Source organism: Ictidomys tridecemlineatus, chromosome 10 (genome assembly GCF_052094955.1).
Source record: "Ictidomys tridecemlineatus isolate mIctTri1 chromosome 10, mIctTri1.hap1, whole genome shotgun sequence".
NCBI classification, from domain to species: Eukaryota; Metazoa; Chordata; class Mammalia; order Rodentia; family Sciuridae; genus Ictidomys; species Ictidomys tridecemlineatus.
The window spans coordinates 7,386,000-7,405,471 of NC_135486.1; the positions used below are offsets into that span (position 1 = coordinate 7,386,000).

Below are 19,472 nucleotides of genomic sequence, written 5' to 3' on the forward strand. Positions count from 1 at the left end.
CTGCGCGCTCTGCAGTTGGCGTCTGGGCCGAGGCAACCTCACAGTCCTGCTGTCAAGCAGCGGAAGCATGCCCAGCCTCTCTTGGGCCTTGTTTTCAATGGTCATTTCCCCATTTGGTCCAGTTTCTGGCTCCAATTTAGGACTCAAAATACAAATCACAAACACAACTCCCAGCTTGGAAAGGAACATGGAGAAGTCAATGTTGTTTGCTCTCACAGACTATGTCCAGCTCACCGCAATGCCCGGCCTGGCTTCTTAGTTTTTATCCACTGCTATCAGTAAATATTTATTAAGTAACCACAGCAGATCGTGTTGGGCAAGTGAAACAGATCCTGTGCTATGCAGCCAGGAGAAAACGCAAAGCCAAAGTGGTGCTCTCTAGTCCTCTCTAGATCCACAACAAACGCATGCTTTTATCTTTTTACAGATTGTCCTTTCTGGAGCCATTCCAAACTACTCTTAGGGGTGACACATCTGGGTGGAACTGAGTTTTTTCCAACCTCATATGGACAATGTAGCTAGGCAGAGAGTCCTCTAAAAATAAAATTGTCTCCTGAGGAAGCAGAGATTGTCCTTAGCTGAGAGAGGGAACAGGTAGACGGTGAAAGAGCAGAGGGCCAGAGCGTGGGGCCAATGCTCTGCTCGGGCATTATGCAGAAGTGCAGCTTGGCTATAAAATTACTGCAAACCCAGAGCTTCCTGATTTGAATTAGCTGAGTCTTAATAAACAAAACAATTTTTATTACATACCTGAACAGCGTAAAAGAGAGAAAGGAATGGGAAAGAAGAAATGTTTGGGGAAAAGGGAAAGACGTAGGATGAGAAAACAGAGCTGAGGGGAAAGATTGCTTCACTCTACGCTCTGCCTGCCTCACACCTGTGCCCCGTGCAGAAAGGCAACGCTTGCTGAACGAGGGAACCAGGGAGTTAGCAGGAAGAGATAAGGCACATAATAATTATAACGTTGTAAATACTCTTAAATATCAAATAAGTCCAACTGTTTAAATATTGAGGGAGTCTACATGTCTGACACTCCTCCTCGGCTCCCTGAAGAGTTGTTAATCCCATCAGAGATGCTGGCTGTGAACCTGACACCTGTCCTACCCAGCTCCCTCTCTGACCAGCACTGATTCCAGAGACAGGACCATGCAAGGGGACAAAATTAGCAGGCACCCACAGGCCTGCACCCAAGGTTTCCCTTTCAGAACTCATGGCTTGGCTCTCAACTAACACGAGATGGAAATGAGGTCGGGGTGCTTAATGACAAGAACTGACTATGTACTTCAGTGGGCACACAAAAGTAAAAACCAACAGTAAAAGATTCCATTCTGAGCCTCCAATGCATCCATCAATATTTCACAAAGGGTTTTGATTGTTGATTGCAAAATTCACCTAAGTGCCCAGGAGACTCTTAGGAAGGAGTGACCAATGGCATGGGTAAACACTCTGCTTACATAACCCTAACTGTTTAGCCCTCTGTAGGGAAAGGACTTAGTCTAGAGACACTTGGGCTCTGTAGCTAAGGATTAGGCAAACTCACACTCCTTAGAACAGAGATCCCCTCTTTCAACAGCTACATTCCAGTCATTTGCTAGAGATGACTCAGTGCTCAAAATCTTGAGGGGAAGAGATCTGAGAGAGGCTCCGTCTGCCAGATGCACCATTTCTCCAACCCACGATTACCACCCCACTGAAGTACCACCCGTACAGTTAGGAAGCTAGAACCATGTTCATTGCAGCTGGCGGGGCCCGGAGGCAGTCCTGACAAGTGCAGAATTGCCCACAGCCACCAGGCCTGTGTTTCCTTTGAGACTCTTCCATTTACGAGTTAATTTAATATCACTTCGCAATTTTAGTTTTGAAAACGTGGTGTCAAAAGAGACTGCTTAAGAATACAGAGCGTGGTGTCCAGCAAGGCCGTCTCGGCCAATACTCCCCCTGCAGAGCACACAGTGACTCCCTGAGGAGGTGAATCTGGGGACGTGAGCTGGGCACCTAGTTAACTCAGGAACCTGCAGCCACTGGAACACAGTGGAGATGACCCTAATAATGGGCTCATGAAAGCAAGAGATGGGTAAGTTTTAAGGAGAATGGGCATCCTCTCTTTTGTGAGGCATCTGCTCCAGTGAGGTAGTTACTAGGTTCTGGAGGGGAAAGGAAAAGGCTTCTAAACAAAGAAGAGCCAGCTCCCTGCACTGGCCAGGCTGACTCAGCATGACCCGGGGTTCGGGGTTCTCAGCCTCATTTGAGTCCAACCACACATCCCCTGTTTTAGTCAGCTTTTTTACTGCTGGAACTAAAATACCCAACAGAACAATCGTAAAAGAGAAAAAGTTTATTTGAGCGCTCACAGTTTCAGAGGTCACAGTCCACAGAAGTCTGGCTCCACTCCTCTGGGCTACAGGTGAGGCTGAACATCTTGATGGAGGAGTGTGGCAGAGAAAAGCAGCTCATGGGGTGATCAGAAAACAGAGAGAGGTCTCCACTTGCCAGATACAAAATATATACCCCATAGCCCCACTACCAATGAACCACTTCCTCCAGCCACACCCCACCTGCCTCCAGTTACCACTCAGTGAATCCCACCAGGGAGTAATCTGATTGGGTCAAGGCTATAACCCAGTCATTTCTCCTCCAAACCTTCTTGCCTTTTCTCACATGTGAGCTTTTAGGGAACACTTCACATCCAAACCATAACATCCCCACCTTGAGTTTTAGAGTTTCCTGCCTTCCTGAATCAATGGCCCTAATATTTCACATGAAAAATGTGAATGGCAAGGCTGTGAATTCAACAGATGTTGTTACTCTGTCACTGCTACAATCAAACTTGGCCTTTGAACTTAACAGTATCAACTCTGTGGCTACAAGAAGTAAAAGGTTCTTTTAGGGCTGCCACGGTAGTTCAAGATTTGGACCAACAGTTCAAGGATTGGAGTCTTCAGCCTCATCTGTAAGCACTCCACCACGCTCAGCCATACCCACCCTGAACCACCAGTCCTGCCCTGACATCAAGTGCAGCAGCCCCCTGGGCCCCCACAGCACAGCTACAGCTGGCATTTCATCACAATCAACCAAGGGTGATCATTTGATTGTGGGGACAGCGAATGTCAGGGATGATGGCCCTGGGTTGCCCATTAGCAAAAGCTCAGAGCAAAATAACCCCCAAAACAATATTTGAGAGTCTCTTCCTAGAACTACTCCTGATCCCAACTTTGGTGTCAGTCAGAGTCCAGTCAAGAGACAGAAACCACACACTAACTGAAACAATGGAACTGGGATTGTAATGAACTGTTACCTTGGTTTAAAAAAAAAAAAAAGTGGTTAACTACTAAAAAAATTAAATTGTATGGTGTAAAAAAAAAAAAAAAGTGGCAATCAGAATACGGCTATCACTCCTAGGACTGAGGGGAAGATTAACAAGGTAGACATTGAGAAATGCAGAGAAGACCCACAACAAGCCACGATTCAGGCCTCTGAGAAGATGGTCAGCTGCTGCAGAAATATGCCACCCACCACTGCAGTGAAGACATCTGCTCACCAGGCCACTGCCAGGGCCAGCTGTGTGCTGACCCACTCTGTCATGAACACAACAGGAAAAAGATAAGTTCTGTCTTCCCTCTCCAGCCTCGAGAATCCCTTCAATACCTTCCACTCCAGCTTGACAGCAGGCAGAAAACACGGCTTGCAGGGCACAGCTCAGTATCCACAGAACAAAAAGAAAGGCAAGTTTGGAGCTAAAAGGAAACAAACTAACAGCCCTGAGTGCAGAGGCGAGGAGTAGAGATGGAAACCCAAACAGCTACAAGACATGCTTTGAAGGCGGAATCACTGGAACTTGGTGTTAAGACTCCTGTGGGGCTTAGGAGAAATCAGGATGATGCTTCTTCTAAAGAGAAAGGGAAAATTGCTATGGATCAAATGAACTTGGGGTGGTTAAGGGTCACATTTTGGACCTATTTCAAATGTTTGGGGCACATTCAGGTCAAGGTGTCAAATGGGCACTGGCCGGCCATACAGATGGTGAGCTTGTCTGAAGATGAAAATAGGCATCCTCAGCATAGAGATGTACTTTAAAGTCACAGGATGAGATGACATCACCTGTACACAGGGAAGAGAGCCATGAGCCATCCGCAGCTGTGCTCCTGGGGTTCCTGCCAATCCCCACTCTGTTACCTGGCTGTTTGGACTTTGCTTACTGTCTTATCTGGCCATCATTCAGCTTGTGACCCTGTGACCCTGCTGCCTTATTTATATTCCCGGAAAAGAAGTGAATCTAAAAAGAAAATTTATAAAACTGTTTTTTAAAACTTAATCCCACCATCCTAACATGAATTTTTTGAGTTTTATGGGTCCCCTACCACATGCATAAAAATTTTTACCTAATTATAACAGGGATTTTTAGTCTCTATTTTGGGGAGTCAAGAAAATTTGCAGTTGTGGCTGCAGGAAGGTAACCTATGTTTAACAGGTTACAAATATTTATCAATAAAAAACAGCCAAACCTTTGAGGGCCACAATCTAGTAGGAAAGAGAGATATCATATCATAGTGCTATTCTTCAAAAGGTCATGGCCAATTCCTTCACCTTTTCTTCAATCTGTTCAAAGCAGTAAGGTCAGAAGAGAATGTGAATTATGCAAGCGTCACAGCCTCAGAAGATCCCTGCATCCTCTTCCTTCTTGTCCCTTGGGAGATGGTTCTAAGGATTTCAATGTCCTCTCCAACTCTTGAAGATGCTTGAAAACATTTGTATTTCTCTGGTATCAGAGCTTTCATCTCCCTTTGCCCAGCTCTCCCTTTCCCACATTCTGGTCTCCTGGAAGGTCTCTGCAACTCTCTTCCTTTCCTTCTTTTCCATGCACTTTTCACTGACCCTATACAGAGTGCCTACCGTGAGTTACCTGCCAGAGGTTAAACTGAATTACCCACAAGGACCAAGCAGAACAGTGCTGTTCCAACTTTGTTTACATATCAAACATACAAGAACACTCTACTTTTACCAAGAAACGTGCTGATCTAGTTTTTCTTGAAACAGACGGCTCTTGAGTCATTTTGCAGAATTTTGACACACATAGGGAGGCCAGAACTATTTCCTTTTCCTTCTAATTCTACTGTACTGTCAGTAAGTAGTAGAGGACCTTCATCGTGACAGGGAACACAAAACTCTAAGAAGGCCACTCTCCAGCGCAGTTTGCCAAGTGGACCATGGGCCTGGTGTTGCTAGATCTTCTGACTTTTCAGGAGCCAGAAATCCAGGCATTTTTGTGAAAAATCATGTTGTTAAAATGTTAAAAGCTAATTTAAAGGAATTTTAAATGCTGCAAAGGCTAAAGCAACCAAGTTCACAGAATACAGAAGCATTGCCAGTATGCAGCTTCTGGTGCTATAAATTCTAACAAGTGTTTATTATGTTTGCTTACTTTACAACACACAGTTATATAATTATGTCTTTGATAAAGATCAATTATCTGTGTCTGAATTCATTTGTCCATATCTATGGTGAGTCCTGTTTTCTGGCCCATCTCCACAACACGCCATTAACAGTGCCTTAAGGTCAAACTACCCTTCTCTCCCAGTTCTTCATTCTCCAGTACAAAAGGAGTGGAAATGTGGTGCTTTTAAAACCAAAGCTTAGAGACAAATTAGAGAGAGTGCATTAGCTATAAGGGGCCTAGCACATAGTAGGGCAAGTACAAGTTGTGGCATGAATCATTATTATCATCCAAATAACAGCCACCAGTGCTACACTATGATGCATACCTATATTTATCTGGAGGTTTTCCCAGATCAGCCCACAAAATGCAAAGCAACCCTCGATTCACCCTCTAACACATAGCCTTATTTTATTTCTCTGCATAGGACTTAAGTCTTTATAATATAGTCTCATTTACTTACATTCAAATTTTTTGACACCTATCATCCCCCCCCAAAAGAATGAAAGCTGTAAGAGAACAAGCTTATCTATGTCGTGCTTGGCCCGTACAAAGGAAATAATGGATTTAAACCTCCCACCTCCCCAGGTGAGAGGTGATTTGTACACAGATCTCAATTAAGTATGTTTTAAATTTTATATTTAGATTTCAAGATAATTGTATTTAATTTTTATAAGTTCATAAAGAACCGCTGGGGAGGGGGAGGGGGCAAAATTAAAGTTTGGTTCTATTACCTTAGCACTGACATTGGCCCGGCATTTTTGCTGCAATAAAAAAGCCACTTCCTATGACACAGGGTCCCCCAAACGCCTGGGTCTGGCCACATCCTGACAGAGACACGGCTCATCAAGGCTAGGCTGGCCACAGTCACAGGAAAAGAAGGGTGCAAGTGGGAGGTCGCTCGACCCCCCGGTGGGGAGTCGCCTCCAGAAGGTGTACACCGGGGTCGGGGCCCTCGGCGCCGAGGCGCGCAGCTGCAGGAGCCGGCCCAGGAGTCCCCGCCCCGGGGCTCCCCTCCGCGGCGCCCCGCTCCTTTCCCCCTAGTCCCGGGCGCGCTGCAGGGTCAAACCCGCGCAGCCCCAGCCCGGGGGTTCCACGTTCCCGAGCCCCGCCCGCGCGTGCAGAGGCGGCCTGGGCGCCCGCGGGCCGCGGCCAGGTGGGAGGCCCCCTCCCGGGGACGCCGCGGCCCCGGAGCCCCGCCCCGGCCCCGCCCCCGGCCCGGCCCGGCCCCGCCCACTCCCCGCGAGCCTTCACCTCTCGGTCCCCGCCAGCGGCTCATTCTGCTGCGGCTGCGCCTGCTCGTCCTCTCGTCACCGGTGCCGCCATGCCCGGAGGGCTCCTTCTCGGGGACCAAGCTCCCAACTTCGAGGCCAATACCACGATCGGACGCATCCGGTTCCACGACTTCCTGGGAGACTCGTAAGTGGCCTCCGTGCGGCCGGGGCTCCGAGGCGCTTCCCGGTTTCGTCCTGCGCCCGCGCGGCCCCCTGCGCGCCGCCCCCTGCGCGCCGCCCGCCGCACCGGTCCCCGCACGTGCCTGCCGCGGCGTGTCCCCTGCGCCGCACCTGCCAGCGCTGCCGCCGCCGCGGCCCGCCGTCCTGCGCGGTCGCTGGGCCCTGGCCCTCCAGGGGAGGGGGAGACCCGGGCCTCGGCGGGTGCTGGCCCTGGAGGTGTAGTGAATTGGGCGAGCAACGTGGCCCGAGGAGGGAGCGCGGGGAAGGGACCGGTCACTTCCCGGGACTAGTGGCGGGTCCCAGAGACCTCCGTTCCTCTCTCCTGGAATTTGCTTCCTGGGGGAGGTGGGTGCCCAAGGCCCAGGTGGGAGGACACGGCCCGGGTTATCTGAGGGTTCTGCTCGCGCAGTGGGGTTGGCCCATTTCTGGACACAGCGTAAAATTTAAAACCGCTCGCTGGCTGAAAGAGTTTTTGTTCAGGGCCTCCTTCGATGGCCAAGATATGATTTGGTAACAGCTTTCGGAGGAACCAAGACCGTGCAGTGGGTACGTGTGTCCTTCATTCCAGAACTTGCAACACTTGGAGGGAAGTAGCCACAGAGGTGCCAGGACGCGGTAACTCCCCACCCGGAGGCCCTTTTGTTTCCCAGTGGTCCCCTCCCCCTTAGGCCAGCACATGGCCTCGCTGGCCAGATTGACCCGTGATCTGGCCTGGCATTCTGTCATCATAATACCTAGGAATAAACTGATGCCACCCTTTTTTACAGCTCCTGAATCAGCAAAGTGTGAGTTGTTTGGTTACAATCAGAAACATTCCAGAGGAGTCTAGTTCTATTTAGTTTTGGAGTTTTATTGACCCTTTTATACCCCTGCTCCCAGGCTGGAAAATTCCTCCTGGATTTGTGTCCCTTTTGTATCCAGTGTGCATGCATATATATGCAGAGTGACAGAGAAGCTTATGGAAGGAATCAATAATTGGTCAGGCCTGTAGAGAGAACCTGGGAAAGATTCTTACACAACAGGCCCTCCCATCAGCTTTCAACCTCTTAAGTACCTTCTCCGCTTTCTGATTAGAGGAAATATTCAGAAAATAAACGGCTAGGCTAGAAAAGGGGTGACCTTGCAGCAGAAGAGAACTTTAAAAATAGACTAAGGCCAGTTCAAACTCCAAGTATAGGTATTCCTCTCTTTCCAGTGTGTTCCTTCCCACACCCCATGAGACAAAATCTCACCAGAACTCTTAATTTAGTATGGATTAGGGATACATATTAAAGCATATTCATATTTACTGTAGCAACAATTATGTCCCTTGTTTAAGCCTTCCATACTTTTTGGATTGCTTGTGATCTCTTAATGGCCTCTGGTTTTGATTAAAATGGTTATCTTTTTAGGGAGCCACAAATAGGAAGACGAGGAAAATATATTGCATAAATATATTTCGTCTGCAAACAGATACACAAGTCTGCCTAGGGTCAGGCATGGCAGTGCCAACCCTGCCTGGAAAAGAAGATTTAGGCCTTCATGATTAGCCTTTCCAAAGGCCATTCTGTATTTGATCTCAGGTCAGATTGCCAATTTCTGATCCAGGTGTTTCTTGGAGAAAAAAAAATAAATTAACCCACCCTGAAATTCGGAAACAAAGGGCTTTTCAGTACTGTGTTCTGGGAGTTTACAGAGCCTTGTCACTTCTGTGTGTGCTCCAGGCAGCTTCTTCATAGCACATCTTCACTGAACAAAACATCTTTACCAGGGTCTTTCTGGGACATTCTCTTAAAGGGGGAAACCTTTTGTGTTTTGAAAATGAGGAAGGAAGGAAATGGGATAATGTAACTGAATTACTCTTGAATTAAGAGCAGCAACAGGGCAGTAAAGTATTGGGGGAAGGCAGGCCAAGAAGATGGAGGGTCTTCTAATGAAGTGACTTAAAACCAGTTCCCCACCATGAGTCAGCAGAACTGTCTCTTGACTCACAATGGAAAAAGACTTCCACTTAATAACTCATTACCTCTTTGACAGTAAGGGAAGAACCGTCCTGTTCAGTTTTTCACAAATTCTGAAGTCTTTTTTCTTATTTCTCATCTGATCCTTTCATAAAGTCTAAGGCCTGGATGTTACTCAGAGCTAGATTATTGCCTATTATTAAAAACTAAACATGCCACATACCTCTCACCTCTACAGTAAGTATCGCTCCTTCCCCAACTTGCCTTCATCCTGTTTGAAGGCCTTTTCCTCCCCTGAAGCTTTGGGAGTTGAATGGCAGGTGGAGGTGGGAAGGAGGTACTCTCGTGTGTTCTGTTCTTGATGCTCAAGAAACTTGCTAAGCTTTGGGGAGGTCAGCTTGGATCAGTAAAGTAGCTTTACAAAAGTTTATATCCACTCTTTGAAGAAACCAAGTGTCAACATTAATTTTACTTGTAAATGGAGGATAGAAGCCTATTTGTTTTAGATTACATAATCTTGTTTATTAATGCAGTCAGGCATCTGCTTGCATTTGGGGCATTTGGGGAGCTGAATGTCAACAACTATGCTAGGGGAAAAAAAAGCCACTTAAGTAGCACAGATTTTACTAGCCGAAAGAGTCAGGGTGGCTCCACAGTTATTAAAGAAGGGAACACCCTGAATATTTGATTGAACTGTCAGTAGAGTCTTTTCTGGAGCTGGGATTGGAAAGTATTTCTCAACCAAAAGGTTTAAAAGCAAATGTCTTCATAACATTCTTTTAAAAAACAAAGAATGGAGGGGCCTGGTTTAACCCAGATGCTGTGTGGCTTCTTGCGCTGCACAGAGTTTGACGCTTTACTCAATGGTGACCTCTTCTTCCTTTCAGATGGGGCATTCTCTTCTCCCACCCCCGGGACTTCACCCCTGTGTGTACCACCGAGCTTGGCAGAGCTGCAAAGCTGGCACCAGAGTTTGCCAAGAAGAATGTTAAGTTGATCGCCCTCTCCATAGACAGCGTGGAGGACCATCTTGCCTGGAGCAAGGTATAGTTCTGTGATGTTTGAAATGTATATCTGGCCCTCTTTTGTCCTCCCAAACAACTCCTAAAATTCTTGGCTCATCCAGTTGATAAGTGTCTTTTTGTATGCTAACAAGTTGGCAGATGGCTGCCAGGCCCCTTGGTAGCTTCAAACTAGAGCTGATCTTTGGAAAGAGCCAGGCAGGATTAGAGGACTGGGACTTTCTGTCCCACCTCCCAGCCTCTAGGGAGGGGAAAGTCTGAAGGTTGAGACATCACCCATGTCCAGCGATTTAACCAACCCTGCCTGTGTAATGAAGCTTGCATAAGAACCCAAAATGACTGGGTTCCAGGAGCTGCAGAATAGCAGCTGGAAGGTGTGCCTGGGGACAGCATGGGCTCCCCCGTCCTCACCCTATGCAGCTATCCCTCTGTGTCCTTTATAATAGCCTTTTTAGTAAGTCAGTAAGTGTGAAGGTACCCCTGAGTTCTGTGAGCTACCCTAGCAAAATAAACGAAAAGATTGGGTCATAGGCCACAATTTACAGCCCATAAGTCAAAAGCACAGGTGCAGCAACCTGGAACTTGCAGTTGACATTGGAGGAAAGGGGCAATCTTATGGGACCGAGTCCTCAGCTTGTGACATATGATGCTGTCTCCAGGTACACATAGTTTCAAAACTGAGTTGAGTTAGAGGTCACCCAGCAGGTGTCAGAAGCAGAATTGATTGGTTGTTAGTGGGGAGAAAGCCCCACATACTTCTTGGTGACCAGAGGTTTTAAAAGTCTCCTGTGTTGATTGTTCAATGAGAGAATAGAGGCTGTGTGTTAAGTAAATTGTATCAACTAGCTTGGTTTTGAGGTAAAGGTACAAGTGAATCTCAGGTTCAAACTGGTTATTTGAAAATCTGACTTGGACGTCACAGTGACCTCGACATTTCTAAATCCAGTGGTTCTGTGTCAGCCAGTAGTGATTACCAGTAGCATCCAGCCCAGCCCATCATCCTGTGTCCTGAAACATGTCCCCTCCTGGCTTGTGGGATGCCACATCACTGTTCTGCCCCTCAGAACGAGTCTGATTCTTCTTCATCTCCCGGCCCTTAATGTCTGCTGAAGTTGCCCCGAGCTTCTTCCTTGGGCCACTTCTAACATCTGTACTCTTTCCCTTGGTGATTCTCAGGTTTCATCTCTCCTTGCTTCCAGGAGGGTAAAGCCCACTCCGTGGGCTGTCCAGTCATCTCAAGCTGAGCATCTCTCAAAATGGCCCCATTCTTCAACCCAGGGTCTTACTCTTCTTAGCTAATGGCAACTACATTTTTGTAGCTACTCAGGCCAAAAGTCCAGGAGCCATTCTTAATTCCTCTTATTTTTTTCACACCACTTGTCTGATTTATCCACAAATTTGTTGGCTCCAGTTGCAAAATCTATCCACATTCATGTTGGGAAGACTTGCTCTGCAGATATATTTAAGCAGCTTGACTTTGGGGGCCTCAACTCAAAGGGCACCCCGTTAAAACCTTCCTTAGACCTCCTTGTCTGTAATTACAACTCCACTCCCTCTCCCTTCTCCTCAGTACTTGTGACCAACTAGAACACACTGTGCTTTGCTCTTTTATTGACTCATTCCTTCCCACTGGAGTGGAGCCCAGCAGGGGTGGACTCCTGTTTTGTCCACCCCTGAAACAGAGCCCCAGACTCGGTGCAGCTCAGGCAGTCAGGCGGCGTTTGTGGAATGAATGAACTGAGGAAATTGTCTGCTTGCAGCAGAAGTGTTTACTTGGGACCTAAAATTTGGTCGTCTAAATAGAACTTGAAGGCATTTTAAGGACTTTGCTAAATGTGCTGCTAAGTAATAGCAGCTCCCTTTGAGGAGAGCTTTCCTGTGTGCGAGGGTCTAACGAGCGTGTAGGACTAAGTCAAGGACACCCTGATGACTTGTGAGTGCTCACCAGGGCTGTATCCCGTGGCCAGATCACACCAGTCAATCTGAAAAGTTTACGATCAGAAGAAACATGTTCAGGAAGAAAAAGGGCCATTATCTATCTTCCTTTAGGTGGTTTTTGCTTGTTTGTTTGTTTCATTCTTTATGATATTTGGCAGTGAATAACCAGTGTTTCTTAAGGTGTCTCACAGGCAATTTTGGAGACATTTACCTAAGACTGCCTAGCTAGAAAATGATGCTGGTGGGATTTGAACTTCAAACTGAGGTTCTTTTTGGTACTAAATGGTGAAGAGTGGAACTGGCCAGATCTTGTATAGGATAAAGCCGAAGCATGTGTTCTCCAGTGTCCAGGGGTATGATGTGCATGCTGCCTTTTATGCAAGGGGCAATCATTAAGCAACAGTTGTATAAGGCCTTGTAAAGTGTAGGAGCACACCCAGGTTCATTACTTCTGGTGAACTTCACAGTTGTAATTGAATCAGAAATTAGGCCAAGACTCTGGCATAGAACTGGTTATGTAAGAAACCTCCAGGTGCCTCCAACACGAAGCCACACTGGTTATTCCTAGTTGTGGTGACTTGATAGGCATCCAGTGATGACAGAGTTCAGGTAATAAAATTAAGAAATATGTCAAAATCTGTTGTCACCCATTTCAGAGTTCACTAGTTTTATCCTGTCTTTGTTGAGAAATGCAAAAAGGTTTTGTACCTGCTGTGCCATGACCTGTTTTACTTTTAAGGCTCTACATGAATTGTAAGTAGACTCTTATTATTTTTGGTACTGAGGGCTGAGCCCAGGGCCTCTGCATGCAAAGAGGCAGTTGCTCTATGGCTGAGGTATACTCCCAGCTTGTTTTATTTTTATTTCAAGACAGGACCTCACTAAGTTGACCAGGCTGGTCTCAGCAGGGATTGCAGACGGGTGCACACCGCTCTCTCCCCAATTTCAAGTCCTCGTTCTCTTTACTTCCTAAATCTACCCAGCTCAGTTCTTCACCCTCCTGCACTAGCTCGGGCGTGAAGCTGCCTCCAGGTCCCATTCATAGCTCTCTCCGTCCTAGAATGCCTGCCTTTCCCAGTGGAGAACCTGACTCCTCCTCCGAGGGCCCAGTTAGAAGTCTGCCCTTTCCTTGGAGCCTCTGCAGCTCAGCTGTGCTGTGTAGGTCCCCTTGAGGCTGAGCCAGGTGGTACTTACCTGTATCCCACCTCTGTCGCTGGGCTGCTCGGCCCACTGGAGTGCCCTCTCAGCTCCATCAAATAATGCCACTGAATTTCCTCCAGAAGCCTGAAGACATGAATGAAGTTTTCCTAGGGAGAGGGAGGTGCGTCCGTCTCTTTCCTCTAGTTCAGACTTAAAATGCTTTACCTTTTGCTTGTCCATTCTGTGTTTCTGTGACATACACGCTCTTCTCAATATCTGTCTTGTAGCCTGATACCTAAGTCACGGGGCTTTTAGGTGGGGACCAGATCGATAGAATTCTCTTTACATGTGACATCATTTCTGGATGTTTGCTGTGAATGATTCCATTGTTTCTGGTGTTCTTTGTAGTGTTCTAGAGTTCCCTTCTATTGGAATCTAAGTCTTTTAAAGCTGAACTGCCTTCTCAAAAGCATAAAAGCATGCAGAATTTAAGAGAATTGGGCATAAAAAGGGCTTTGGCCTTATACTCTGCTGTTATTCCTGTCTGAATAATTGGAACAAGAACTGTTTATTCATTCATCATCATATTAAACTTGCTTGGAGAAAATTAAGCTTACTTTCCCTGCCTTGCAAGATCATGGCCATTAACTGATGAAATTCATTGTGTGTCAGGTTTAGAATTCTCTGCCCCCTTTCCTCTGCCTTCCAGGATATCAACGCTTACAATGGTGAGGAGCCCACAGAAAAGCTACCCTTTCCCATCATTGATGATAAGAATCGGGACCTCGCCATCCAGTTGGGCATGCTGGACCCAGCAGAGAAGGACGAAAAGGGCATGCCTGTGACCGCTCGTGTGGTGAGTTTAGTGACAGCCACACATCCGCCTACATGCTCAGGCCCACTGGAGGAAACAGGAACGTCCACAACTACGAAATCGCTGGGTATCAATTATGAGATGCTAATGCAAAGTGGCCAAAATACTCACCTAAATTGTTAAACTGCCCATTTCATAGCTCTTGGAAATCCACGGACTAACAAGTAGTTTGTCCTAAGATGTCATCTAGAATTAAGGAACGTTTTTATCGCCCTCCTGACGGCTCTGTCTTTAAAGTTGGGGGCCATATCCTCCCTCATAAGACAGCTCAGTGTTTTTACTCCTTATTTGTCTTTCCTCTATCCACTAGGGAGCAAGCCCAATCCCATCTGCACAAATGTACAACCATTAGTATTATTTTCTGGTATTCGCCCCTAATTTTGGCATAGACCTCCCAGGGCCTTTTCTGAATTAAATGTTCGGATTGGTTCTTCCTGGGATAGCCAGGGCCAAATACAATTTCCTTCTCTAAGTTTGGAACAGTAACATGGAGAAGAAAACAGATGGTAGTTTGGTCTACAGAAGCTTTGTTTCTGTTTTTGTTTTGACATGCTTGAGCACTTTTACCGACTTTTTACCAGAGCTTTCTGGGTGGCTTGAATAATCAAAAGCACTGAAAGAACTCTTTGTATTTATGCGCCTTTCTGTGCTTTGCAGGTGTTTGTTTTTGGTCCTGATAAGAAATTGAAGCTTTCTATCCTCTACCCAGCCACCACTGGCAGGAACTTTGATGAGATTCTCCGAGTAGTTACCTCTCTCCAGCTGACAGCAGAAAAGAGGGTTGCCACCCCGGTTGATTGGAAGGTAAAGCTGTTCCCAGGGCAGACCCCCGACTTGCCTGGAAGGCCTGAGCAGGACTTGGGTCTGCGTGACCCGGGGCCCTGTTTCCAGTTCCATGCACTCTCAAGGGTTTTTCCTCATGGCTGAGTTTAAGATTTGCCACACGGTCTTTCCACTTTCATATGTTGTCATACATAAACTCCCTAGTCGCTTTCTGACTTTTAGATAATTTGGACAAATGAATTGGTTATGGTGATTTCTTTCTTTCTTCTTTTTAAAAAGTTGAGCATCCCCAATCCAAAATGCCCCCAAGTCTGGAACTTCTTAAGGACATGGTACATTTTAGATTTCAAATTTTTGAGTTAGGAATCATCAGGCAATAAAGCCCATAAAAATATTCCAAAATCTGAAATACTTCTGTCCTCAAGCATTTCAGATGGGGAGACTCAACAGGATTGGCGGGGGGAGGGGCGGGGGGGTACTTTTATCTAACCCTTGCCTGATGACAGAATATTTCTAACAAAATCTGGATTGGTTATTTTTCTCAAGTCATGCTATAAAAGTGTTGGTGTATTTATGTAGTAAGCATTTCATTTCCCTTAAGCTTCCATCTTTTAAACCTATGTAGAAGGCTCTGAAACTCATTCCTAAAACACTGAAGATATCTGCAGCTATTTTGGACATGGATAATATCCCAAAATTATCTTCATGTCACTACAGTTTTTAAAATATGCTGCCCTGGATGCCAGGTTTTATTTTTTCTGACAGGCAAATCACTGTAAATTCTGTATCCATTAGTGAAGCACGTTTATCGGGCCCAGGCAGTGAGCACTGGGGAGCTAGCGGTGAGCAGAAGAGCGTGCAGTCTCTGCCCCGTGGACTTACTGTCCAGCGGGCGGGCACCCAGTAGACAGGACTGTGGCCTCTGAGCTGTGGCGACCAGTGCTGCCAAGGGTGGGGGAGGACAGCTGGCTTTGTGGTTGGCCACCATGGGGAGGACATGAAGCAGGTGGGTGACGGGCATCCAGAGTGAGGGAAGAGCAGTCTGAGAGCGGTGGGAGGGACAGGAGGGGGCAGGGGACTAGAGCAGGGATCGGGGCAGGGGTGTGGCAGGCCACTGGTGGCTGTAAGACAGGACTGCCCTCGATGGGAAATGCTTCCCTCACAAAAGGGTCAGAGAGCCACTGCAAACACAGAATTCCTCCGAGGGCAGCAGGGAACTGAGGGCGCCGTCGGCCCGCGCTGCCCTCCCAGGTCCTGCCACTGACCTTCAGCATTACTGTGAGGCTGCTGCTCACCCTTTCCAATGGCTCTCGACAGGTCGGAGAGAGTGTGATGGTCCTGCCCACCATCCCCGAAGAGGAGGCCAAAGCACTGTTCCCTAAAGGAGTCTTCACCAAAGAGCTGCCGTCGGGCAAGAAGTACCTGCGCTACACTCCCCAGCCCTGAGGCCGTCTCCGCTCGGGCTGCGCTGCGGCTGCGGCTCCGGAGGCAGCTCCCTGGGGACATCAGTGTGATCACGGTGCGGTCGTGGGTCGCTCTTCTTCTGGCTTCTTCAGTGACGTGGCACGAACACCCCTCGGGACCCCACTCTGTGCCTTCACCAGCAGTGTTCCGCTCACACGCCCCAGCTCTCGGAAACAGGCTCCGTGTTTGAGACTCAGATCTGGTTGGGTCTCCGCGGGTTTGTGTTCAGTGTTACTGGTGGTTGGTTGTGGAGGAAGCTTGCTTCATGCCTTCGCAGGATGACTAACGTGTGTAGCTGTGTTGATCTGATTTTCGCCTGTCACCCATTTGGGGAGTGTTAGAATGGACGCTCAGCCTCCTCTGTAACCGTCTCAGTGTATGGCCCGGAACTTGAAGTGACCCAGACATTCTTTAATAGTCAGTGTTTTGATCACAAGTTGGGGGCAAAACTTTTCAATTCTGTACTTTTCTAGTAGATAATTGAAGTGGGAAGACAAGGAGAGGCATCTATATTTTGCTGTTAAAAAAAATCTTTTTTTTTTCAATCAATTTCTTTCAAAAAGGGAGACGGCTGGGGCTGGGGCTGGGGCTCAGTGGTGGAGGCACTGGGTTCACTTCTCGGCACCACATAAAGGTCCACTGACAACTAAAGAATACTTTTCAGAAAGAGGGTGGGGAGCCTGCAGAGAGGATCTTTGCCTGCCGGGGATGTCCCTGTAGGTGTGAGCGAGACAAGTGCCAGGTGCCCTCTGCAGACTGTTCCCACACGGCGGGCTGCTCTTGGTTGATGATGTGCGTGTGGGAGGGCTCACTGAAGGGAGGCGGGTGAGACTGTGTGTTGTGGAACTGTCCTTGCAGTGGGTTGCTGTTTTCTAAATTTTGCTTTTTGGGGATCAGAAAATAAAGTCCTTTGTTGGAACTGGAAGAGAGAATTCTCACTGTGGCGTTGCGTTTTAAAAGCGTGTTTTGGACTCCAGCCCCGAAGGGCAGAGGCTTCCCGTGAGTATGTTCACCGAAGACGGTGGAGGACAGCTGGGGCCAGGGGCCTGTGGTTTCCACACACTGTGGCCCACTCTGTCCCTTCGGGTTTCTCACTCGGGTCCTAGAGCTCTGTGACTGTGATCCCCGGTACAAGGACCATGACCTCAGCCTAAATGGAATGGCTGGGCTTAAAGGACCATGATGATGTGCATCCACGCGCCCTCAGACTTTATTAGACTGTGCCAGCTGTCCCATTTGTGGGCCTCAGTCTGGTTGGGCTGTTAAACAAAGACACCTTAGGTTGGGTGGCTGAAACAGTAAAGATCATTTCTCACCATCCCTAGACTGGGAAGCCCAACATCAGGCAGTCTGTCTGGTGCGGTTCCTGGCTCGTGGTCAGCTGTCTTGTCCAATCCTTACTTGTCTAAGAGGATGACTCTCCTGCAATCCCAGTCATCAAGGGCCCCATCCTCAGGCTCCAACCTGAATTTTGAGGGGACACATTCCACCCAGAGCACCAGGTACCTGGCTTCCTTTGTATGAAACTCCTCATCCTTTTATTAAACAGAATTACATAGACCATGAACCCCAGTGCCATCTGTTTGACAAGTCATTGAGTTCAGTTGTCTTGATTTCTCTGCATGTAAAACTTGAGTGACACTAAGAATGTTTGACACGTAGGTGAAAATCCCAAGTTGCTCAATATTCTGGGGAGTGCCAGCCTCGGCTAAGAACTGGTGACTCTGACTGTGCCCTGGGCCTGTCACTCTCTAGCTTAGGTTCCTCATTGCTCCCCTCCCTTTGAAGTCTGCCTTCTTCAGTCCTTGCCTCATGGAGAGTCTGGCTTCAGCTTTCTTTTCTGACAGTGCAGAGTCTGAATCTCTAATATTACTCAGACTCTTAAAGTTAATCGTCTGACATTCATTTGCCATTGAATAAGCAAACAATCACATCCTTCAACTTTTCCCCCAACCTCAGTAAACCTATTGCTCCTCACCACTCAGGCACCCGAACCTTGGTGTTCCATTCAGCTGCCTCTTCTCCACAATTTGATGCCATTTAAAAATGCTGGAAGAGCCCAAGGAAAAGAGTCAATGTACCCTCAAATCACGTGCTGGTGCTTTCACTAAACAGCTTGAAACCATGACACTGCAAGTGTTCCTTTGCAAATATGAAATATTCCATAATGAATATGCATTTTTAGGGCACAAGTGAGCCCAGGTACACTTTAAATACACTATCAGACAGGAAAGGTAGAGTTCCCTTATTGAAAACAGAAAAAGTTCTATTGTGTTTCCAAGAATTTATTCATTGAAAGTGCATTAACATGATCATCACAGCTATGTGGGAAACAAGGAATTGGAGAGGCAGTTCACGGGACTTCTCAAGAATCATGAGATGTGTGGGCTGATGGCCTTCTGAGTGATAAATGTGTAACTGATGATGTCAAAAGTCTGGTCTCACCTTCAACTTCCACAGGAAGGATGGAAATCTGCAGAGAAGCTTGGAGGAGGTACACCAGCAACAACGGCCAGGTCAGAATGGCCACTCAAGCTGCCAGTTCCTGGGCGCAGTGAACTGTCAGTCATTTACTCCCTTAGATGTCCATGACTCATTTGATTCTGGTTTGAAGGACAAGGATGTATTAACTGGTTAAAAGATCATTATCACCCTTTTGTTACTGGTTGGGTCAGAAATGGGCACGTGATTCGCTCCTTGCCTGTGAGATACAAATATGCCCTGCATAGTGGAGATAACGTGTTCTACCAGCTGAGTTGGACAGCACGCGTCTGTTTTCCACCTCTATGCCCTCCGCCTACCTTTGTGGGCCCCGAGTTTCAGTATGCACTAAGGCGTCTGAGGAGCCCATCAAAATGCTGAGCCCAGGGCCCATTCCCAGAGACCGACACCTCAGATGGCCACAGCTCCATTGTTAACAGCCCGGTGATGGTGATGCCGAGCCCCATGGGCACTACGGTGCCCACTGCCCTCCCAGACCTGAAGAAGAGCACCTGACTGTGTTAAGGGTAGCAAGGTCAGGTGCCAGGTCACCTCAGGATGAGCCCGGAGACAGCTCTGGCCACGTGGCAGTCTGGCCAGGAGGGGTCCCTTCCTGACAGAAGGCAGAGCTTTGCCCTCCTCCTGAGAAGCAAAGGGGAGGCCGGGTGTTACAGGTGCTTTGTGGCCAGGAGAGGGAAAGGCCAGGGATGAAGGAGGAGGCTCTTCAGGAGCAGCAGCAGCAGCAGCAGCGGCCCTGTCCCCCTGTGGGTTGTGGGTGGTGCTCCTGCAGGACTTCCCACCAGCAGCCCCACCCACACCCCCACAGGGACGCCAAAGGCAAGGTTCTCCTTTCCTTCTATTCTCACCTTGCTATGACTTCCCTGGGTGTCATGTGATCTTCAAAGTCTCACTGAGATGAGAATGATTCTAAAACATCATAAAAAG

The 19,472-nt window shown here is 47.7% G+C and overlaps 1 protein-coding gene and 1 long non-coding RNA gene across 2 annotated transcripts in view; one reads left to right on the forward strand and one right to left on the reverse strand.

Annotated features, from left to right (window-relative positions):
- LOC110597617 (uncharacterized) overlaps positions 1-6,808 on the reverse strand; it is an 81,031-nt gene extending 74,223 nt beyond the window's left edge. The window contains exon 1 of the long non-coding RNA XR_013426358.1: positions 6,686-6,808. This is a non-coding gene — a long non-coding RNA (uncharacterized LOC110597617). The remainder of the gene's footprint in view (positions 1-6,685) is intronic.
- Prdx6 (peroxiredoxin 6) lies at positions 6,716-16,978 on the forward strand. The gene is made up of 5 exons (XM_005319794.5): positions 6,716-6,850; positions 9,713-9,869; positions 13,635-13,781; positions 14,457-14,603; positions 15,900-16,978. Exons 1-5 carry the CDS (start codon positions 6,756-6,758, stop codon positions 16,026-16,028), a joined length of 675 nt encoding a protein of 224 aa, XP_005319851.2. The 5' UTR covers positions 6,716-6,755; the 3' UTR covers positions 16,029-16,978.
- The last annotated feature ends 2,494 nt before the right edge of the window (positions 16,979-19,472 follow it).

Excerpts from the sequence above, each read along its gene's own strand:
- Prdx6 (XM_005319794.5), top strand. The coding sequence starts at position 6,756 with ATGCCCGGAGGGCTCCTTCTCGGGGACCAAGCTCCCAACTTCGAGGCC. Across the intron at positions 9,870-13,634 it reads ACCATCTTGCCTGGAGCAAG|GATATCAACGCTTACAATGG; the intron begins GTATAGTTCTGT and ends TCTGCCTTCCAG. Across the intron at positions 14,604-15,899 it reads CCACCCCGGTTGATTGGAAG|GTCGGAGAGAGTGTGATGGT; the intron begins GTAAAGCTGTTC and ends GGCTCTCGACAG.